The sequence below is a fragment of the Myxocyprinus asiaticus genome, chromosome 23 (genome assembly GCF_019703515.2).
Source record: "Myxocyprinus asiaticus isolate MX2 ecotype Aquarium Trade chromosome 23, UBuf_Myxa_2, whole genome shotgun sequence".
Classification (NCBI taxonomy): domain Eukaryota; kingdom Metazoa; phylum Chordata; class Actinopteri; order Cypriniformes; family Catostomidae; genus Myxocyprinus; species Myxocyprinus asiaticus.
The window spans coordinates 15,674,350-15,698,780 of NC_059366.1; the positions used below are offsets into that span (position 1 = coordinate 15,674,350).

Here is a 24,431-nt window from a genome sequence, read left to right on the forward strand (position 1 = left end):
CCTATTTTTGAAAAATCCAGTCATTTAAATAAATACTTTATAAATGAAAACTACTTCCTCTTATAAAATGTTCTCCTTTTTGGTAGTAATCAAAAAGTGGTAATCAACCTTACCACAGTGCTAAATTTTACATTTCAGTCTGATGTTGATGACTAGTATTATTATTATAAAACTTTTCTCAAGAAACTTGCCATCTTCTGAAAGCAATGCAACAAAGGAAATAATGAGTAAAAGAATATCCTTCCTATCCTTAAAAACACTTCATTAGGCTCTCAATGATTTAAGTCATCTTTGTAGACAATATTTGAATATCTGAAAGCAAAGCTGGTTTGTTTTCTAATATCTAACATCATTCGAACTGAATTTTATTAAGGGTGATGATGTGTAGTTTAAAAAAATCCGCATGACAGATGACACATAATTGTTGGCGCATGACACATTGTTTTTCCTCATCAGTGTTGGTTAGGATTTCGGGCTCTCTTGCCATTTGAGATGTTTGACTTCCTCCAGCGCTTTAAGGTAAAAAACTCGAAACTTAGTAGAATTCAAATGGGTTACGCAAGTTTTGATGTTTGTGCCGCGATACAGAAAAACCAGACTGAGTTGCTAGCCATCACACGCTCTGCGTTCTCCAAGCCTGCTGGACTAGCGCACACTTTCATGCTTCAGAGACAGCGCGTGCGACAATCACGTGAAACAGCAGCGTGTGTGAGATGAGAAGCATATTTAGAATGCATGATGAATGTCATTGAATTTGCTTCAGCGGCCCGAAATTTCGCTTGGGTGGCGGCTGAAAAAGTGTCAGTACCTGAAAAACCCTGTTTCTTCAGTTCTCTCATTCTCACTTGAAACCGCCAGTGTGGACCACGTATACGTGTTACGTGTACCGAGTACGTGTTAAGTGAATAGAATGAGGTGCGCGTTTCTTGCCACGCGGTGGCGGTTTCGCATTACCGCGATACAGAGGATAATCCAAAATGTTTACTGGTTGCCAAATTTCTACCGATTTATCATGTCTACCGGTATATCGCCCACCCCTAGGTTCATCCAAAAAGAATAATTCTCTCATCATTTTCTCACCCTCATGCTGTCTTAAACTCGTATGACTTTTTTCTGCGGACAAAACAAAAACAAAGCTATTTTGAAGGATGAATAAGGTGTTTTTGTCCACACAATGCAAGCCAGTGGGGCCCAAATCTTTAAACTCCAAAAAGGAATAAGTGAATAAGGGCTTAAATTTTGGTCTGTTTCTCGCTCAAAGCGATCGTTCCACTTCAGATGACATGGATTAAACTACTCTAGTCAAATGGATAACTTGTATGCTGCCTTTATGTCCTTTTCTTAGCTTTTGTAGTTTTGGACCCCATTGACTTACGTTGTATTCAAAATTTTTTGTGTTTGTGTTCCACAGAAGGAACAAAGTCAAACGTTTTTGAGATGGCATGAGAGAATAAGAGAATTACCATTTTTGGGTGAACTATTCCTTTAATTTGACATGAATAAAAGCAAGGCTGTCAGGGATAGATGTCAAGTTCATTCAATGGGTTGGACTGTTGTATGGTCATAGGTTGCAGCTAATTTTCAAAACTCATGTTTTTCGGACATTTTTGTCCACTTTCTGTTTTGGAAGGGAGTATCTTCAATGTTTCGATGGCTGAAAAATTTACATCAAGGTACACAACAATACAACCCATTAAAAAGATGGTAATTCTATCCCTCTCAGCCTTGTTTCTATTTATCAAATAATATATATTTTCTACCTTGACTAAGGTTCATTGCCTCTCAAAATTATTATGAATCTGTTTGATGTTTCTTTATTACCTGACTTAAGTTTACAGCTTAGACCAAACATGGAGTAACAAGTAACCCTGAGATTAATATATCTCAGTATTAAAATTGGGAAATAATAAAGTGTTTTACCATACCACATTAGTTGCCATGGAAGAGTGCAGTAGTGCTGGAAAATTTCTCCAAAGTCCTCGCAGCTTTACAGTTGAATGGTGATTTAAATTTAAACGTCAGCCCTCCGAGCAAACGAATGGATTGAAACTTTCAGCTTCTTTTGAGGATTCCCAGGTGTTCTAACTCTGTTCTTTTCACTCAAACTAATCCTTCCCTTAGATCTGGACAGGTTTTGGTGTGTGTTCTATGAATAATCGTAGTTTAAAATAAAGTCATGACACAAACAATGATGGTGATGATGGTAAGGCTACTGCCCCTTTTATTATATTTTTGATTACAGGCCAAGTTCATCAGTAGAATTGTGCTTACTGCACTTTTTCGCCTGTACCTCTGTCTTTTCCCTGTTATGTGAGTGTAGAGTAAACCACCAGTTAGTCTTCCTGTGTTCACACACACTTCCCTCCTGACTGAAGAAATCTTGAATTAAACTATTCACTCTATTCACAAGTTTTGCACAATACGCAAAACTCTTTCTATAAGTGATTGCGTACAGTACGTAGGATATATAGTGGCCACTGTTTGGACACTTAAAGGGATAGTTCACCCAAAAATGAAAATTCTCTCATAATTTACTCACCTTCATGTCATCCCAGATGTGGATGACTTCTTTTTTCTACAGAACACAAATGAAAATTTTTAGAAGAATATCTCAGTTCTGTAGGTCCTCACAATTCAAGTGAATGGTGGCCAAAACTTTGAAGTTTAAAAAAGCATATAAAGGCAGCATAAAAGTAATCCATATGACTCCAGTTGTTAAATCTATATCTTCAGAAGTAATATGATAGGCATGGGTGAGAAACAGATCAATATTTAAGTCATTTTTTGCTATAAATCTAAATTTTTGACCAGCCACGATGAATAAGTGGCGATATGGACGAACAACAAAAAACAAAAGAAGAAGAAAGTAAAAGTGGAGACTTATTTTAAAAACAGACATAAATTTTGATCTGTTTCTCACCCACACCTATCATATCGCTTCTGAAGACATGGATTAAACCACTGGAGTCATATGAATTACTTTTGTGCTGCCTTTATGTACTTTTTGGAGCTTCAAAGTTCTGGCCACCATTCATTGTATGGACCTACAGAGCTGAAATATTTTTCTAAAAATCTTTGTTTGTGTTCTGCAGAAGAAAGTCATACACATCTGGGATGGCATGAGGGTGAGTAAATTTCATTTCACAGAATTTTCATTTTTGGGTGAACTACCTCTTTAAAGATAAATTAATTTTATTGCATTAGATAAAAGCATCAAACCAAGTGGTATCTGCAAATAAATGATGCAAGACCTTTTCAAAGAACTAACTTCACTTTTCTGAGACATGTTTGCAGTGACTTTTAACAAACTTGTCCCAAAATGATTTTTAGTGGATGTGTGAAGTAATTTCTCCTAAAGTTGTCCTTGCAGATTAACCTCAGGTAGATCATCACATTAATGGACACATTTCTGGTTTGACAACCAGAAAGTGTCACAATACATTTTGTCTTTATTTTAAACAATATATCCATTGTTTTATAGTTTATCAAAACATAAACTTCTTTTTGTGAAATGTTTTGCTCTGTCTTGCTAACGTCTTTCTTTAAAATAAATATAGCTGTTTAATGTAATGACATCTAGGGGCTTGTGGTGGAACGACCCACCCCTCCCTCTTGTCATTGTCGCCTCGCCTCTGAGGGCCATACTTCAGCCAGGCTCACGACGGGAGTGGGCAGGAGACAGAAGAGGTGCATAGTTAGTAAGCCTCGTTTGGGCAGCGGGGTGGAACTAGGCACACCTGATGTGTGTTTGGCCTGCCAAATAAATGTAGAGCGTGCCTCTTCTCGGGAAGCCGACTTCTATTCTCTATGTGTGCACACACTGGCATTCTGGCAGGCCAAGAAAAGTGCGGGGAGGGTTCGGCCAGGATAGATACGTCGTCGGACCCATTTTTCGGACCCCTGGCTGAAGTTAGATGTGTTGCCAGGGGAGAACAGCATGCATCATGGCCCACGGGCTAGAGGCTGGGCCGCCTTACCCTCACACCTGTCGCGGGGCTGGGAAGACAGGCCGCTAACCACCATGGCGTGCCATGGATCAAGGAGGTCGGACCCCGCTCATGCCTGGGCCATTCCACGGACACTTCCCCGCCCTTCACATAGCCCTGTTTCACTGCGAGAATGCCAGAATCGCCTTTATTTTGATCACCATTCCCCCTGGACACTATTTTCCCTATTTATGAACATTTTATGCTTACAGTGCATCTGGAAAGTATTCACAGCGCTTCACTTTTTCCACATTTTGTTATGTTACAGCCTTATTCCAAAATGGATTCAATTCATTATTTTCCAAAAAATTCTACAAACAATACCCCATAATGACAACGTGAAAGAAGTTTGTTTGAAATCTTTGCAAATTTATTAAAAATAAAAAACGGAAAAAAAGAATCACATGTACATAAGTATTCACAGCCTTTGCTCAGTACTTTGTTGAAGCACCTTTGGCACCAATTACAGCCTCAAGTCTTTTTGAGTATGATGCTACAAGCATGGCACACCTATTTTTGGGCAGTTTCTCCCATTCTTCTTTGCAGGACCTCTCAAGCTCCATCAGGTTGGATGGGGAGCATCGGTGTACAGCCATTTTCAGATCTCTCCAGAGATGTTCAATCGGGTTCAAGTCTGGTCTCTGGCTGGGCCACTCAGGGACATTCACAGAGTTGTCCTGGAGCCACTCCTTTGTTATCTTGGCTGTGTGCTTAGGGTCCTGTTGGAAGATGAACCTTTGCCCCAGTCTGAGGTCCAGAGCGCTCTGGAGCAGGTTTTCATCAAGGATGTCTCTGTACATTGCTGCATTCATCTTTTCCTCGATCATCACTAGTCTCCCAGTTCCTGCCGCTGAAAAACATCCCCACAGCATGATGCTGCCACCACCATGCTTCACTGTAGGGATGGTATTGGCCAGGTGATGAGCAGTGCCTGGTTTCCTCCAGGCATGACGCTTGCCATTCAGGCCAAAGAGTTCAATCTTTGTTTCTCATGGTCTGAGAGTCCTTCAGGTGCCTTTTGGCAAACTCCAGGTGGGCTGTCATGTGCCTTTTACTGAGGAGTGGCTTCCATCTGGCCACTCTACCATACAGGCCTGATTGGTAGAGTGCTGCAGAGATGGTTGTTCTTCTGGAAGGTTCTCCTCTCTCCACAGAGAAACACTGGAGCTCTGTCAGAGTGACCATCGGGTTCTTGGTCACCTCCCTGACTAAGGCCCTTCTCCCCTGATCGTTAACTTTGGCCAGGCGGCCAGCTCTAGGAAGAGTCCTAGTGGTTCCAAACTTCTTCCATTTATGGATGATGGAGGCCACTGTGCTCATTGGGACCTTCAGTGCTGCAGAAATTTTTCTGTACCCTTCCCCAGATCTGTGCCTCGATACAATCCTGTCTCAGAGGTCTACAGACAATTCCTTGGACTTCATGGCTTGGTTTGTGCTCTGACATGCACTGTTAACTGTGGGACCTTATATAGACAGGTGTGTGCCTTTCCAAATCATGTCCAATCAACTGAATTTACCACAGGTGGACTCCAATCAAGTTGTAGAAACATCTCAAGGATGATCAGTGGAAACAGGATGCACCTGAGCTCAATTTTGAGTGTCATGGCAAAGGCTGTGAATACTTATGTACATGTGATTTTTTTTTTTTTTTTTCGTTTTTTATTTTTAATAAATTTGCAAATATTTCAAACAAACTTCTTTCACGTTGTCATTATGGGGTATTGTTTGTAGAATTTTGAGGAAAATAATGAATTTAATCCATTTTGGAATAAGGCTGTAACATAACAAAATGTGGAAAAAGTGAAGCGCTGTGAATACTTTCTGGATGCACTGTATTATTATTTCTAATAAATGCCTCTCCGAGGCTTGACGCCACACCCACTGCCTGTCTCTTGCTCACCCCGCCACAGGGCATTTGAATGAAGGTTGTATCCTCTCCATTAATACATAGTTTATTGCTTCTTGGTGACTTTTAGAGGGGATACTTGTCTTGCCTCTTCAGCCTCATTTTTCCTGCTGTTTGGGGGTTAAATTAATGTAATGCGTGTTAGGGACATGTCCAAGCATGGAGTTATGCTTTCCTGAAAGAGACAAACTTTCCACTATTTCTACATCCATGAACCCAGTTACAATAATAAATGGTCAGAGTGATGCATGGACACAGAGTTCTCCTAAATGCACCTCACACATTAATTTGTTGCTGGTGTTTTTTCAGTATAGCCATTGGTCACCAGTTGATATCTTGACACATTACCGTGGTGCAGTAGCTCTGTTTGCCAGCACTTTAAGAGGAGAGTGATTTATGCCTGGGCTGCTCCTGATGAACGAAGGCTGGGCAGCTTTTTAAAGCTCACCATATGAACATGTTTCAGAAATTGGCAATCAATTGCACATGAGGAAAGACCAAGAAGGGAGGAGTTTTGGGAGGTGTTGGAAAAGCTTAACAGTGTCTATAGCTTTATATTTCTGTAAACAGAAGATTAAGAATATACAATATAAGACTCAGACACAGTTGTGACAGTAGATGTTTTGTACTCAGGCAAACAAAATGAATTGTGATGGTACAGGACTTGGAGTATGGAGGGCCAAATTATTGCAAAATTCAATAATTAAATAAATATTTAAATACACTAGTTTCCATTTTTATTTTAAAACTTGTTTTGGGATTGTTTTCATTTAAGCAAGAGCATTAGCAAAACATCAATCAAAGAAGGTGGATGTAATCAGCACTCCTTTGAGATTTTCTCATTGGCTTAATATGTCAGCAGTCCAAAGTAATTGAGAATGTGTGTCCACACAGCAAAGTCAATGTTACTGACATTTCCAGCATTTTCTTTCTATATTATTAATACATTATACACTCACTGAGCACTTTTTTAGGAACAATGTACTAATACTGAATAGGGCCCTGTAACAGGGTATTAAAATGTGAGGAGGAGGGGGAACCAGACGAACCATCAAAGTAATATTTAATGAAAACTTAAAAAGTGTGTGGCTCTCTCTCTCCCGAACTGCTGCATCCGGCTCGTCTTTATCCCTCTCCTCGGCTGATTAGCCCGATTGGGGGCCGGGCATGCGCACTCACAGTCCGGCCCCACCCTCCTCGTCACACTGCTCCCTCCTTTGCCTCATGACATCCCTCCCCCCTTTGCCCTTCTGGCTGCGCCTTTCCCACCTTCCTCGAGACCTGGAAGGTAGACAAGGGGAGGGAAAAGGGGAGAGGGAAAGAGCGAGGTGGAAAGACAGAGAGAGAGAGAGAGAAAAAAATTGCTCGCCGGTTCCCAGCCACGCCATTGTCCGGACCTCGACCACTCCTCCACCCTCTGCCAGATGACGACGACTGCCGCTCCTCCCCGGGCGGACAGCAGTGAGTCCTCCGACCCCTGACAGATGGAATGCCCCTCCGCGTTCTGGCTGCCGGTAGCTAGTCCGTCCGCCCCTGGCAGTGGCTCCACCGCTCCAGGTGGCCGGCAGCGAGTGCCTCCTTCCCTTGCGGATGGCGGCCGTTCCTCCGTGTCCAAGCGGCCAGCAGCGACTCCTCCGTCCCCCGGCGGCTGCTCCTTTGGGAGGACGGCAGTGGCGAGGTCTCCACAACAGCGCATCCCTCCGTTAAAGGTCGGGCAAGGAGGAAGTGGGAACCGGACGAACCATCAAAGTAATATTTAATGAAAACTTAAACAAAAAGACAAAAACATAAACACACACACGGCAGCTGCGTGTGGATCTCTCTCTCCCGAATTGCTTCATTCGGCTCGTCTTTATCCCTCTCCTCGGCTGATTAGCCCGATTGGGGGCCAGGCATGCGCACTCACATTCCGGCTCCACCCTCCTCCTCGTCACAGGCCCCTTTTACTCTCAACAGCCTTAATTCTTTGTGGCATGGATTCCACAAGATGTTGGAAACATTCCTTTGAGATTCTGGTCCATGTTGACATGATTGCATCACGCAGTTTCTGCAGATTTGTCAGCTGCACATTCATGCTGCGAATCTCCCGTTCAACCACATCCTAAAGGTGTTCTATTGGATTCAGTTCTGGTGATTGGGAAGGTCACTGAAGTACAGTGAACTCATTTGAGATGACTTGCTTTGTGGCATGGTGCATTATCATGCTCAAAGTAGCCATTAGACGATGGGTAAATTGTGGCCATGAAGGGATGCACATGTTCAGCACTTAAATAGTACTTAAATAGGCTGTGGCATTCAAGCTATGAATAATTGGTATTAATGTGCTCAAAGTGTGCTAAGACAACATTCCCCACACCATTACACCAGCACCACCAACCTGGACTGTTGACACAAGGCAGGTTGGGTCCATGGATTCATGCTGTTGGCGCCAAATTCTGTTCCTACTATCTGTGTGCCTCAGCAGAAATTCAGCTAGAGATTCATCAGCTACGCTTTTCCAGTCATCAACTTTCCAGTTTTGGTGAGCCTGTGCCCACTGCAGCCTCAGCTTTCTGTTCTTTGCTGACAGAAGTGAAACCCGACATGGTCTTCTACTGTTGCAACCCATCCCCCTCAAGTTGTGCATTGTTGTGCATTCTGAGATGCTATTCTGTTCACTACCATCGTACAGAGGGGTTATCTGAGTTACCGTAGCCTTTCTGTCAGCTCGAACCAGTCTGGCCATTCTCCGTTGACCTCTCTCATCAACAAGGTGTTTCTGTCTGTGGAACTGCCACTCGCTGGATGTTATTTGTTCTTGGCACCATTCTGAGTAAACTCTAGAGGATGTTGTGTGTGAAAATCCCAGGAGATCAGCAGTTACAGAAATACTCAAACCAGCCCGTCTGGCACAAACAATCATGCCACTGTCGAAATCACTCAGATCACATTTTTTCGCCATTCTGATGGTTGATGTGAACATTAACTGAAGCTCCTGACCCATATCTGCATGATTGTATGCATTGCACTGCTGCCACACGATTGGCTGATTAGATAACCGCATGAATAAGTAGGTGTTCAGGTGTTCCTAATAAAGGTGTTCCTCTGAAATAAAGTTCAGATTTAATTTACTGTTGGCTAACTTGTTAGGTTAGACTTATCCAACTTTTCTCCAAAAAGTGAAACATGTTATTACCATCACACAATAAAAAATCCACACCATTAAACATTGTTTTCAAAAAGCTTTTAGAATATGTCCACCATCTGCCGTTGATCAAACAAACAGATAGTCCCACCCCCAATTCAAGCTGTTGGTTGAGTCAGCGTTGTTGTGTCAGGCTGGACAGGCTGCTTAAACAGAGGAATTTTATAGCACCACAGAGACACAGTATTTACAGATTTTGAGAAAACTTACCTACAAATTACTTAAAGTTGTCTCTGCATATTAATATGGTACAGACGAAAGTATTTTAACAGAAAAAGTTACACACTTCATCTTTAACACAGATGAAACATAGTTTAAAGAAGTTTCATTTGTCAAGCTTTCAAGCTGTCAAAAGTGCCCTTGATTGAAGAATAACCCTGATATTGGTCAAACAAAGATTACTGGCTTTACATTTAATGTGCTCTGTCACCCTTCCAACATGTACTGTAAAGCTCGCTTTCAGCAGTTTTCAGAATATTAACCAGATTCAGGCTCTTTATACATTCTCAAAGAGAATACAAGTACATTGTCCTTCGATGCAAGCATGAAGAAAACTGTCTTGAGGCAGCTGACTCACTGCACGACTTAAACCAATTTCCATCAGCCACCTCACTTGTTTTCACACAAAGCACTGCAGCAATACTCCACCATCAGAGCACACAGCAGGCAGGTTTATTATGGCTGCTTCAGACACATGCTCGCAGAGAGACGTTCAGTCTATTATGCACGTTACACTTTGGAGGGAAGTTTTATCACGGGTAGGGATTAGTTGATATGTCTTAGTTTAGACCAATTGAGGATTTTACAGTTTCACATTCAACTAGGGATATTATTAGAAAAGGAATTGATGGGAAAATCTCTCCGCACATTTTTGATGAAGTACAACACGTTAAGCTTAGTAGATTCATTAAAGATGAAGTAATTTCTGCGCTACTAGCGTCATCAAACGGAATGCAAGAATATTCACTGTTTTCAAACAGATTCAAGAAAACTCCCCATGTCTTACATTGGTTGTAAATAGATAGTCCCGCCCCAAATTCACACCATTGGTTGAGCCAGTATTGCGGGCTGGATGGGTTGCTCAGACAAACGGAGCAATATTTTAATAGCACACAGTGTTACACTTTTAGGTGAAATCAACCAACAAATGGCTTATTTATATTTGACTCTGCCTTTTAAGATGGGATATGAGAGAATTTTAACGTTGTAACAATTACACACATCAGCTTTAATGTATTAAATGGCAAAAGCTATAAGCCACCTTTAAAGAAACTAAGTAATCTAGAAAGACCAGTTTAAAATTCAACGGCTATGAAGTCAAAAAAGAAACCTGTCTCAACACCTTCAGTTACAAACACAAAGTCATTTTATATTGACTCATGAAACAGGATGCAGTCTTTCCAGTTAAACAATACTGTAAATGTCTGCAGAACTCAATTTAAGCAAGTTGTGCAAGGCATAATGACTTTCGCATTTATTTTCATATTCTAACACTTGCTCCTGTTTGTACTTGTATGTAGTACAATATATTGAGGTGTGATATTAAGATGACATGTTTTCAGTCTTCACACAAATATGAACACATTGTCACGGAGCACTGTAAAGGCATCTATAAATGGTTAAATCAGCCTGGTCCCATAGTGAAAACGTGACTCTATATACATTTTTGCGAAACCTGTTATTCTTGTCTCCAGGTACAATTCGCTGCAGTTTCCAGGTGAAATGAACACTAGAGGCGCTACAACAACTGTGTGTTTATTCACTTTCACACAAATCACAAGTACAATGGCTGATTATGACGTAACACTTATTTTTCTCTCAATTACTCACATACTGCTATATTCTGAGATCGACACACTTTTACTTTAATGCATCACTTGAAAAACAATACATTTTAACACCCACCTACATTTACACACTTACAACAAGTTTACACAGTAGCTCACCTGATAGAGTGTTGGACTTTGAACTCATGGACCATGGTTCAAGCCTGGCCAAGAACACAAGCTCACACATGAGACAAAGTGTCACAGAAGCAACACAAAATGACATGTTTGCCTTAGAAAATGTGCTTTTCATGTCGCTTTTGAATTTTGAACACTATTGGTTAGGTTTAGGCTAAAGTTTTAGGTTAGGAAGGTATGTTTTAATCATTAAAACAATCTCAAATTCACCTTAAAATCTAGTCTGATTACATCATCATTTCAATTGCTTTTGGCACCCCCTGCTGGGCACTTCGCTGGGAAACTGCAGCCAAACGTGTAATACATCACAAATTTTAAAATGGTGCCATGCTCTCGTAAATTTCATGAGATCAGGCTGGGTTAAATATATGCAAGAAAGACAAGACCAATCACAATTTAGCATGCAAAAAGATGCAAGAAAAAAGGCCAATCAGTAAATGCAAATATTATGACATTATTGCTGTCAGTTAGTGTTTGGGAGTAGTTTACTAAAAGTAGCGATGCTACTAAGATAACTAAATTTTTCAGTAGCATGACAGTAGCTTAACTTTTAAAGTGTACTGTAGCTTTCCCACGAACAGCTACATTTTCCAACGAGTAGCGCTGTTGTCACAAAACATAACATTAAGTGCATCCCAAATCGTACACTTCTGCACTATTCTTGACATTTTGTAGTGTACATATAGTGTGAGTGGTATGTTCACACTGAAAGTGCAACAATAAGAAGTAATCTACAAGTATCCAGATAAGGTGCTTCTTTGACCAAAAAAAGAGTGTAAAATGTTAGAAACTTCATGCACTCAATAGAGCGCAACAGTCGGGTTCCATAAGTAAAAATCCCATTCATTTTTTCCATAGACTAATTGATTTTTAACAATAACTTATAAACCTTTAAAGACAGATCTACTGTGAGCTCTGAGGTTGTTAATCCATGTTATTACACGGCTCTCTGGTATACTCGATTCTGATTGGTCAATGGCACCATCCAGTGGTTAGATATTGCTCTGTAACTACCTCACATCCAGGGATTTAGACGTTTCAGGCCGCTCATCCGGGTTCTGTGAGCCATCTCTCCTGCTTCTCGGCTCACTGTGCGATCTCTACAAGTAAGCTAGTAAAATAATTTTAACTCAAATCAATGTTTCATGTGCATTTATGTATTTATTTTGCAAGTAGTCTTGTAATAGGTTGAATATTGAGTAGTCAGACGGTATTTTTTTACAAAATAAACACCAACAGAATTCCGACACAAACCGGAGGTTGATTTCAGCTGTTCAGTAGTTTATTTCTTCTCACATAATTACATAATTTCAGCGCAAATCAATGTTTTATGTCCATTTATTTGGCAAGTAGTCTTGTAATAGACAGTCATTTTCACAAAATAACCACTAACAGAACTTCGACACAAACCATAGGTTGATTTCAGCTGTTCAGAGATTTCTTTCTTCTCAAATGACATAATTTCAACGCAAATCAATATTTTATGTCCATGTATTTATTTGTTTGGTAAGTAGCCATGTAATAAGCAGGATAATGTACAGTCAGTCGGTTGTTATCGCAAAATAAACCCCTTCAGGGTGATACAAGACAATTACCCTGTCGGATTTATTGTGCAACAACAACTGACTGACTGTACATTATCCCTTACGTAAATGCTTCTGTTGAAGCCATCCGTCTGCGTTATTTCAACTTCATTGTTCAAAAACTGTGTTTAATAGTGGAATTCCTGGTGAACAGCTACAGTACCCATGGTACAGCAGTGAAAGATCCACCAATCAGAGAACCACGGCCAAGAAAGCCCACAAAATGACGCACTCTGAAAGACGCAAATGAGTCGGTCTCCCGGCAGTGATTTGTTTATATCAGAATATTTCACAATAAACATAAACAATATTGTTTCTATACTTATATCATCAACCTAAAATTAATAGTGTTATATATTTCCATAGTTTTATATTCGATCATGTCATTTGCAATGCTTCATGGGATTGTAGTTTGTGCCCTCGTGAAAGATGGTATGTACACATACTTGTACCTTTGACTTTTTGTCGGATTTTCAAATACTTTTTTGCCTTAAAATAAAGTCTGTAATGTTGCGATTTACCTCGGAGCTGGTTGATTTGGTTCATGCTTTACAACTCTTTAATGGAGGGCTTTTTGAAAAGTCTATGGAAGAAATGAATAGGAAAAATACTTCCGGAACCCAGACGCTGAATAAGTGGCTGGGGCACTGTTGCGCTCTATTGCGGCTTGCATTATGTAGCAGAAGGATTGGGGTTACATGGTCGTGATGCTAGCCTGACAAAACAATTGTAGTTAATGGTTAATTTAGCAACTAACAAAACTTCTGTGAAGACAGCGTCTTACAAATGTGAATTGAATGCTTTATCATCACCCCATGCTGTGTGAATATGTACATTATTTGACATATAAGTGTTGAACTGAGTTTGACTAATGTCCTAAAGCTAGTGGCAACAGATCTCATGCATTTCAAAAACGTCACTTCCATCAGCTGAAAAACAGTGTTCAATTTAGGACAATACTACACTGACAGTGTTGTATAAAGTATCCATTTGTCATACTTGAGTAAAAGTAAAGATACCTTCATGGAAATTGACTCGAGTAAAAGTAGCTCATGAGAAAACGACTTAAGTAAAAGTATTAAAGTAACTGATATTAAATTTACTTAAGTATCAAAAATACAAGCAAATTGCATAAATTATGGAACAGTTAATTAAACCCATGGCAACTTATTTGATTGGTGGTGCTCATCATTTACTCGCCCTCATGCCATCCCAGATGTGTATGACTTTCTTTCATCTGCAGAACGCAAACAAAGATTTAGAAGAATATTTCAGCTCTATAAGTTAATTCAATGCAAGTGAATGATGGCCAGACATTTCAAGCTACAAAAAGCACATTAAGGGAGCATAAAGTTATCCATACTACTACAGTGGTTAAATCCATGTCTTCTGAAGTGATTCAGTTGGTTTTGGGTGAAAACAAACCAAACTGTAACTAATTTTCACTGTATATCTTGCCTTTGCAATCTCTAGGCACGATCATGATTTCAAGCTTGATATCACTTTCTAGTGTTTGATGCATGCGCAGAGCCCTAGGTGGCGCTATAGGAAGTGTAATCGAACTTGAAATCCTAATCGCCAAGAAGACTGCTAATGTCAAAATTTATAGTCGAAAAAGGAGTTATATTTTGGTCTATTCTCACCCAAAAACCAATTTGATCCGTTCAGAAGACATTGATGAAACCACTGGAGTCTTATGTTGCATGTATGTGCTTTTTGGAGCTTTAAAGGTCTGGCCACCATTCACTTACATTGAATTGACTTACATAACAGCAATATTCTTCTGAAAATCCTTTTTTGTGTGTGTGTGTGTGTGTGTGTGTGTGTGTTCTGCAGAAAAAAAAACAAACTCATATACATCTTGGATCGAATGAGGGTGAGAAAATTATGAGAGAATTTTCATTTTTAAACAAATCATCCCTTTAATGGCGCATTGAAGTCACATCAGAATGATCATATTTATGGGATTATGGAGCCAATAAGCAGCCATCCAGAACACCCTGGCAACTGCATAGCAATGTACTGAAACACAGTTAAAACAACTTAACAGCATAGCAACAACCTGACAACCACCTAGAACACCCTGTCAAGTGCAAAGCTATGTGCAAAAAACACAGAAAACAACTTAGCAACAGCATAGTAACAACCTGGCAACCACATACTGTAGCAATGCGCCAAAACACACAGCAGAGATCACCTTAACAACTGCATCGCATGCCCTAGCAACCATCCAGAAAACCCTAGTTACCACATACTGTAGCATAAATGTGCTACAAAGCAAATATAACACTTTACCAACCACCAAAAAACTAGTTTTGCTTCGGCAAAGACCATTCACATCTTCATAAAATATAAAAATAAATATTGTTGGAGATTTTCATGAGTGCTGGTAATTATTCTTACACATCATATCTTGTTTAAATGTAAAATGTAAACTTATATGATTGACTTTTACATGAACAGGTCTCCTGGAAATGCAGAAGACTGATCGCACACAACTTCAGTATTTCACAGCTTTCATAATGTTTAAGCCTAAACTTATAAATTTAATTAGTCGAAAAAAAAATTAACTCACATGAGTAAGTGACATCCCATTCTTAATCCATAGGGTTTAATATGATGTCAGCCCACCCTTTGCAGCTATAACAGCTTCAACTGTTCTGGGAATATTTTCCACAAGGTTTAGGAGTGTGTTTATGGGAATTTTTGACCATTCTTCCAGAAGCGCATTTGTGAGGTCAGACACTGATGTTGGACGAGAAGGCCTGGCTCGCAGTCTTCGCTCTAATTCATCCCAAAGGTGCTCTATCGGGTTGAGGTCAGGACTCTGTGCAGGCCAGTCAAGTTCTTCCACACCAAACTCGCTCATCCATGTCTTTATGGACCTTGCTTTGTGCACTGGTGCGCAGTCATGTTGGAACAGGAAGGGGCCATCCCCAAACTGTTCCCACAAAGTTGGGAGCATGGAATTGTCCAAAATATCTTGGTATGCTGAAGCATTCAGAGTTCCTTTCACTGGAACTAAGGGGCCAAGCCCAGCTCCTGAAAAACAACCCCACACCATAATCCCCCTCCACCAAACTTCACAGTTGGCACAATGCAGTCAGACAAGTACCGTTCTCCTGGCAACCACCAAACCCAGACTCGTCCATCAGATTGCCAGATGGAGAAGCGTGATTCGTCACTCCAGAGAACGCGTCTCCACTGCTCTAGAGTCCAGTGGCGGCATGCTTTACACCACTGAATCCGACGCTTTGCATTGCACTTGGTGATGTATGGCTTGGATGCAGCTGCTCGGCCATGGAAACCCATTCCATGAAGCTCTCTACGCACTGTTCTTGAGCTAATCTGAAGGCCACATGAACTTTGGAGGTCTGTAGCGATTGACTCTGCAGAAAGTTGGCGACCTCTGCGCACTATGCACCTCAGCATCCGCTGACCCCGCTCTGTCATTTTACGTGGCCTACCACTTCGTGGCTGAGTTGCTGTCATTCCCAATTGCTTCCACTTTGTTATAATACCACTGACAGTTGACTGTGGAATATTTAGTAGCGAGGAAATTTCATGACTGGACTCGTTGCACAGGTGGCATCCTATCACAGTACCACACTGGAATTCACTGAGCTCCTGAGAGCGGCCCATTCTTTCACAAATGTTTGTAGAAGCAGTCTGCATGCCTAGGTGCTTCATTTTATACACCTGTGGCCATGGAAGTGATTGGAACACCTGAATTCAATTATTTGGATGGGTGAGCGAATACTTTTGGCAATATAGTGTATATATATCTATAAAATAATAAACAAATACAAATATTCACACACATTTAAAACTACACTTCTTTCTCCACTGCACCTCCCCGAGAGCCCTCCAAGAAGGTCAAATAGCTGCCCCATTTTTTTTATTGAATGAAACTAAATTGCCTAGCCTTCTACATGACATTTCCTCGAATGCCGCCACCCTCCCCATCTCTGTGCACCACTCTTGAAATGAGGGTGCTCCAGCCGACTTCCATCCCCTAAGCACAATCTGTCTGCCAATCATAACACTGGCTAGGACCCAAATTTTTTTATATGTATCCCCTATCTTAATGACCGCCTCAACACCTAAAATACAGAGTCTGGGGCAAAATGAAATTTGAGTGCCCAATACATCACACATAAAACTCTGAACCCTCAACCAAAATTCTTGGATCTTAACACACCACCAAAAAACATGGATTGTATCTCCATCTTCATATTGGGGTGGGTGTGTCTTTCAGACAAAACCTTTACAATCTAGAGGGGGTCCAATAGAATCGATGTAAAATCTTAAATTGCATAAGTCGCACCCTTACATCTCTAGATGTAGACTTGATGTTTTTTAGAATCCTAGCCCACACTCCCTCCTCCAATACCAAGTTTAGATCTTTCTCTCATTATCTCTTGAGAGAAGCCAAAGGTCTGTCCCCCAGACTCTGAATTAGCAGGGAGTAATACACTGATGCCTCGTGACCTTTTCCAAAAGCAGTAATCACCACTCCAAGAGTATCTGCCGCTTTAGGGGGGTGTATACTACTCCCAAAAATAGTACAGAGCAGGTGGCACATCTGTAAATACCTAAAGAACTGAGACCTGGGAATCCCAAAATGTTGAACCATATTTTCAAAGGATCTCAACACTCCACTCTCATATAGGTCACCGAGTGTATTAACCTCCCTCTCAATCCACTCTGTCCAGCATATAGGGGACTTATTAATACATAATTTTGGGTTCAGCCATATGCTCAAGGCTACATTTAAATAATTGTCCAAATTAAACACTCTGGACACTTTTGTCCATACCGAGTGCAAATGCGAGATAACGGGGTGTAACTTCTCCGGTTTGATAGAAAGGCATTGCAATGGCGAAATAGGGGCAAGAACTTCCTGTTCAACACAAAACCAGAGAGGGCTCTCTCAGGTGGAAGTGACCAATGAGCCAAATGTCTGAGACCGAATGCATAATAATAAAACAAAATATTGGGTAAGTTCAGGGGAAACTTTCAACGGTGGAAAACCGGACTTTTAGATATTACATTTTATAAATGCAATGACTGGAATTGTTCGGTTGAAGGGGATACCAAACTGTAAATCCTGAACAAAACAGTTTGGTGAATACATGTTTACTCATAAGCTTCCACTCAATTGACAACAATAAAAGTAGCTACGTGGTTAGCTAGTTAGCTATAAGCTCGTTGTCACAGATAGTAAAAGACAGATGTTGTTTATTTTACTTTCCAGCATTGTGTTCCACCAACTAGGTAACAACACAGCATGAAATCAACACTCAACAGACACAATCCACCACTGCACCGTTGTCTGTTGAGTTGCAAAAAGTTGCTCTGATGTTTACCTTTCAATCTGCTACATTACTAACTGCACTGACAAACTATAGCAAAGATAAACATGAGTGACATGATTGTCAGGGACAGGGTTAACATTATATTAGTAATATTGAAAAGGGAAAATGATGGGGTCATTGTTTATTAATTTTCCAGTATGTAATTCACAAACTAGTTAGCAGCTTACTGTGAAGAAACACAGCTCAACTCCGCCCTGTCTGCAGAGCCACCGTCAGCTTAGAGTCAGCTCTGTAAACAATGGAATCCGAGTGTGCTCTGCTGGACAAACTACGCTATGACACCAATTCTAAAGCATTGTTTTCTGCATTATATGTTCTGGAAAAAAGTTTTTATATCGGCACATATCGGTAAACATATATGCCGATACCGATATATCGGTGAAAGGCTAATATCGGCCAACCAATATATCGGTCGGGTACTAGAAATAACCTTCCTTCTATTTATGGGATTCACATTCCACGTGGAGAGAGACAATCCACTCATATTAACATTTGACATTTTGACATGTAAGAATATAGATTGTGTGTCAAAAACAGGATTATAAAGACCACATTCCAACATTAGTGCAACAGTCAAACTCCAAACATTCCCCAGAACCAATCAAACAGAAAAAAGTAAAACGTGTGCATTAACCCTGCGCACGACAGCACCAACTGGCGTCCATCCCTCCAAACTGAAACAGTCCATGCACGCCTACGAGAACCTCCACGACAACTTTGCCATCGGATTGCTCAAGTCCGGTGATGCTATAAAAATTTTGTGAGACAGAATTACATAGCAAAAGATAGTCTATAAAACAAACCCCAGCCAATAGGCAGAATAAACACAAAGAGCGTGTAGCTTCATCCACAAAACTGTCCTAAAGGTGTACTATTCTACAAAATAAACTCCAGCCGCTAGGCGGAACCAGCACAAAATGAGAGTGCAGATTCTTCAGACAGTCAAACGAATGTTCAGTGAGCCGGTCCATTCGGCTGCAACATGAGTATAAGCAAATGACTTACATTGGCTTTATGAAGGACATCGCTTGCTGTGGGCATGTGAATGTTTTACGGCCATCCTTAGCATCTATTCTCAATTTGGCCGGAAATATCAGTGCAAAAGTGGCCTTCCGTTAATGTTAAAGTTTCTTGTATTCCTTGAATCGATCATGTTTCTCTCTTGTCGAGTTCGCAAAGTCTGGGAACAAGAAAATGCTGTGGTTCTTCCAAGAAAGCCTTCCTTTACTCCTCGCCTTATGTAACACAAGATCTTTATCGGATAATCTCAGAAATTTGGCCAGAATTGATCGGGGCCTGTCTCCCTCAGCTGATCGTTGAGCTGGAGCCCTGTGAGCTCACTCGATTTCCAGCTTATAGCCTGCTATGTCGAGCAAACTTGGAAAGAGCTCGTCCTGGAATTCCACCATATTCTGTCCCTCCACTCTCTCTGGGACTCTCACAATACGGACGTTATTCTGCCGGCTACGGTTTTCCATGTCCACCAACTTCTCCCAGACACGCTCAAAATCCACCTTGGTCACTAGCGGATTAGCAGATAATTCCCTCTCCGATGACTCCAGATAATCGATCCGTTTCTCAACATACCCCACTCTTGTGACGACATCAGTAAATTGCGCCTCCAATAACCTTCGTCAGCATTGCCGACGTGTTCAACATTTCTCGCCGCATTTCCCGCAACTTTCCAACCAAATCGACTCCCTGGTCTGCGGCCTTCTCAGGGGTATCAGCTTGAGCATGCAAGTGTTTTTTAATGTCTCCAGAGCCCGAGGATTTTTAATTCTTTGACATATTGTCCTCCTAGAACAGTTATGGAACAGAGTGTATCGAATCTTATCAGTTTATGTCATTAAAAGGTATTAAAACTATCAAAGTGCTCAGAGATCGCCATTCACATGTCCAAATTTTGCATGATGTCGTGTGACTCTCAATCTTAAATCTCTTTAAAAGTGTTACTCTTGCAAAAAACCAACACCTAAGGCTTAAATGATATATGAAAAAAAGTTTGAATAGAGTCTGTATGTTAAGCAGAACGTGCAGAAGTCTAATACTTAAGAGTTACGGGTTTAGAACAAATTCTTACCAGACTATTTAAGCAGTGGCGATTACTCAGGGCCAGCAAAGCCTCGTCTGCTGGCGTAACATGCCTAATAAATACATATTTTTTCATCCTTTCATTCTCATTGAGAATCGCTTTTCGTCTCCTAATTCATCTACAAACAAATAGCAAAAAACCAAAAGTTTATCCAATCAGAATTTATTCCTCTATGCTTACAAGCAAAGTGTGACAACTGTTTCACAAATCACATGCCCGAAGCAGCACGTGAGTCTGAGCTCCACCCCGTCAGGCCTTCAGAATTTCCACAGAATCTCTCAACAGTGCAGTGAATAGACATCTAAAGTCAGATTGTCAGATTCATCAGCCAATCAGATTGATTTATTTGTTCTTGGTGGGTGTGGTCTTTAGGATATGTCCCAGTCCAGGCCTTCTAGCTGGCCTTGAGTGACGCAATCATGCTTTAATTGATGTATGAAATTTGAAAGCGAAGAGCGCGAGATCTTGCTGACGAGTCGGCTGTCATCACTAAAATTGAGATGTTAAAAACCAGAGATGTTCTGCATGATCGTGCGATTGATGAATTAAACAGGAAGGGAGGACAGATTTTCACTTTAAGCAAATTGGTAAGTGCTTTTTGCATTGTTATAGCTTCTGGAGTTTTCTAAGTGTAAATTAGGCTGCTTGAGCATTCAGTGTCGGATCAAGTTTTAAAAAGTAACCGTGTACCCTGACGAAACAAAATGTATTGCAAGCAAAATTTAAATCGCAAATATTATTAGAGAGCTTTTTCTTGGTATTAGCCCTCCTTAGTTCTGGCTTTTGTGCGTGGACATGTTTTTAAAATGTCAATTGCTATTATTAGTTGACTGCCACATAATGTATGATACGGTGTCTTATTCATTGTGAAACTGTGTTTTCTTAATGGCATGAATTGCACTGAAGGCCTAGACTTAAAATACACGGGCCGCGGCTGTATTTAAGGAAAATTGAAGGTGCGTTCAGTATTTTTTTCTCATTAAAATGTTGTAGTAAATAGTCATTTTAAAACAAATGTATAAAATGATGACGTCTCACATAAGTTGATGACTCCAATCACATCAGTACCTTATAAAAGCTGTTTTGTCCTACAAGGAGAGGGTCCCCTAATGGGGACCGCCATGTTAGGATCACATGACCAGCTGAATACTACTTGCTTAATCTCAATAACCACTCAGTTATTGAATACTTTTTATTAATGGCTGACTGTGATGCTGCATCCCCTCCCCTAGGTGTCAGTCCAAGACAACATAAACACAAAAATTATTGAGTGCACCTTTAATACAGTGCTGGTTTGCAGGCACTGTAAAAATGTGTAATATTGAAGTATATACGTACATTTAGTTTATATATCAAAAGAGGTAAGACATATTGAAATAACTTATTTGGTGTTTTTGCCATATGCAGTGATCACAGTATGTCGGTAAAAAAACAGTTGCATTTGCATTAGCCGGTGCCTTTGAATTCAGTAGTTGAGCTAATGCTAAAAGTAGCTGTTGCTTTCCCTTGTCCTTATCTGACCTCCTCTGACATATGTTGCTCAGGCAGACTGCCCTAAACGTTAGATTGTGTGACAGCTGCAGTGCAGCGACAAAGGGTCTGCGGCTGCGCTGTCACATCCACTCTAAACACACGTCTCCACGGAGAGACAGAGAGAGAGAGAGCACGACTGTGTGCCCTGAAGTGTCTGACATCCTCCTAGAAAAAGGGAGAGTGTGACGCACAATGTCGTGATGTCAGTTTTAAAAACAGCTGTGAGGCAGCACGCTTCGTCATACTCTCATCATATATTGATGCTTTTTTTCATATTGCATTACATCATTGATGGGTTAGGCACATTTGTGGATTTTATTTTTATTGCAAGAATAGAGGTGATTGCTTTGTCAGCAGTGTTCCCACGGTTATGGAAAACGTGGAAATAACAGGGAAATTTTTTTTGTGTTTTCTTGGCCTGTTATAGTCATGGAAATCAATTAAATCTTTAGAAGTCATAGTGAATCTTTTTTTGTCTTCCTATAAATTCACAGCTCTAAAATATTTATACTGCTAGAAATTGCTCTTTATAAGTGCAGTCTTTATCAAATGTTTTATTATTTTTATTTTTTATCTTTATCCATCACGAATGACTGGAAAAGTGTGAGAATACTGTGTAAATGATTCTCACAAATCCTGACAACGAAATGTCCTGCTCATATTTAACCCCAATAATAATAATAAAAAAATAATAATAATTTCATTTTGCATGAAGTCAATAAAGCATACTGTACATTTTGGACCATTATTTTTTTTTGCATTGTTTTATTATTTTCAGGACACTTAAGCACATTTTACCCTCCAATTCTCACTACCATAACATGTCAGGACGTTCTACTTTTACTATTACCATTGATTCTCATCACCGTAACAGGCTATTTTTGTTTATTATGTTACAGTAAAAACTATGCTGTTGCACAATGTTTTTTTAAATTAAAATCAGTGAAAATAAAAGGCTGTACCAAGGTGTACTAATATAATGTATAAATACTTTACAATTGAAATAATACGTTTTTTTTTTTTTTTTTTTTTGCGGTAATGAGAACATCATAATGGCCATTTTTTTAAATCATTGCGGTAATGAGAACTGGGGGTAAAATGTGCATAACTGTCACAAAAATAATATCACAATATATTTTTTTAAATCAGCGGTCCAAGAAATTGGCTTTATTTTCCATATGCAAAATGTTATTTCTTATTTTTACTTCTTATCCCATAGAATCACATAAATGTTATAGGTTATGTAAATCCTTTTTTTTTTTTTTTTAAGACAGAGATTTCACCTTTACTGCAGTTCTGCATTTGTCATAGGGATATCTTTGCAGACACCAGTTAAATAAAATATAAATGCCTGCTATATCCAGAACCAAAAAGTGCACCTGCCTGGGTAGAGTGCACTTATATATTCTGTGTATCTCAACATTCTGAGTTTGCTTGCAAAGGTTGTTTTCTTGTTTGAACTACTGCTGCACAAGCTCCCTCCTCAATTGGCTTTGGACTCCAGTCCGGTGCCGTGAGTGTCCAGACCACAGCTTAACTCTCTCCCTCATGCTCTTGTAGAGTAAGAAACCACATAGGAGATCCTTTGTTTAGGAGGGTCTGGTCATGGCTGATACATTTACAAGCCGCTGGAGTCCCTATGCGATTGGCTGACAGGGTGCTGTCTGTGTCTGCGAGAGGCATGTGTCGGGTGTCTGCGGCAACAGCCATCCAAAGCTTCTCTCCTCTGCACTGATCATGCAAACCTGGGCTGCTCGCTCTGCATCTGCCACTAAAGCCACTTATTCTTCTGAAGCTGAGGGAGGCAAGATGGCCACCTTTTAGGATTATGTTGCCTAAAATTGAGGGTCTGCCTCTGAGGAATGATAAGGTACAACCCTAGACTGGGCTTTTAATGGCTATCGTCTCAGTCAGGCTATAAATAGAGTGTTATGACTGTATGTGTGTTCTTGTTGTCTTTGCTGCATTGATCATTTATCTTGACTAATGTTTTGGTTCTTCTTTCAGGTAGGGTGCAAGGATATTTCCAAACCACTGAAAAAAAAGCGAGTTTCAAAGGTAAAAGACTTCTATGTTTTTTGTACCAAAGTTTTAGGCATAGTAGAGCAGCATTTAAGTCTTTTCTGTATTTTGATTGTTTCTTTAAAGTAACATTTTGTGCTGTGTAGTTCTTTTGATGCAGTTATTGAGTGTCTTAAATCAGTGTTTAATAGACTTTAGGCTGGCTGAGGGGCAGTGGTGTGAATTCACCTGCGCTGCGCTGATTAACTTCTCTCTGTGAAGTTTAGAATCAGGAAAGCGGCAGAGTATGAATGAAGAAAACTCATAACTTCAGAGAAATACACGCGCACACACACACACCAGGAAGGAAGCATGCTTTTTCAGAATTCGGGTAACAGCAAAGGCTTAACGCTGTGAAACTGCACGCAAAGCAGTTTGAGCAAACTACTGACTTTGATGTGTTTAGAGGGGATTCACCAGACTGTCTTGGCAGTAACCGAGCAACTCGACATACTGTAAAGTTGCACGTATGAGAGAAGTGTTATTTTTTTCGGAGCGATTGTTAAAGGAATGTTCTGGGTTCAAAACAAATTAAGCTCACAGATTTTCACAAAAAAATATTTAGACTCGTCCCTTGTTTATACAGTATATATATAAAAAAAAGCAAAAATTCTGATTATAGTAAGTCATTTACAATGGACGCCAATGGGGCAAGGCCATAAATATTAAAGTACTGACAGTTTCAAAAGTATAACCACAAGACGTTAACATTATACGTGTTAACATGATTTTAGTGTGATA

The 24,431-nt window shown here is 40.2% G+C and overlaps 1 protein-coding gene across 3 annotated transcripts in view; it reads left to right on the forward strand.

Annotated features, from left to right (window-relative positions):
- Window positions 1-24,431, forward strand: part of tet1 (tet methylcytosine dioxygenase 1) — a 74,613-nt gene that overhangs the window by 25,960 nt on the left and 24,222 nt on the right. For 2 of the 3 annotated variants that reach the window (XM_051651650.1, XM_051651651.1), the window contains exon 3: window positions 23,637-23,687. In XM_051651650.1, coding sequence (XP_051507610.1) covers window positions 23,637-23,687 — 51 coding nt within the window. Of the gene's footprint in view, window positions 1-23,184; window positions 23,500-23,636; window positions 23,688-24,431 lie in introns of those variants that run through there. The other variant, XM_051651652.1, reaches the window with a different exon arrangement.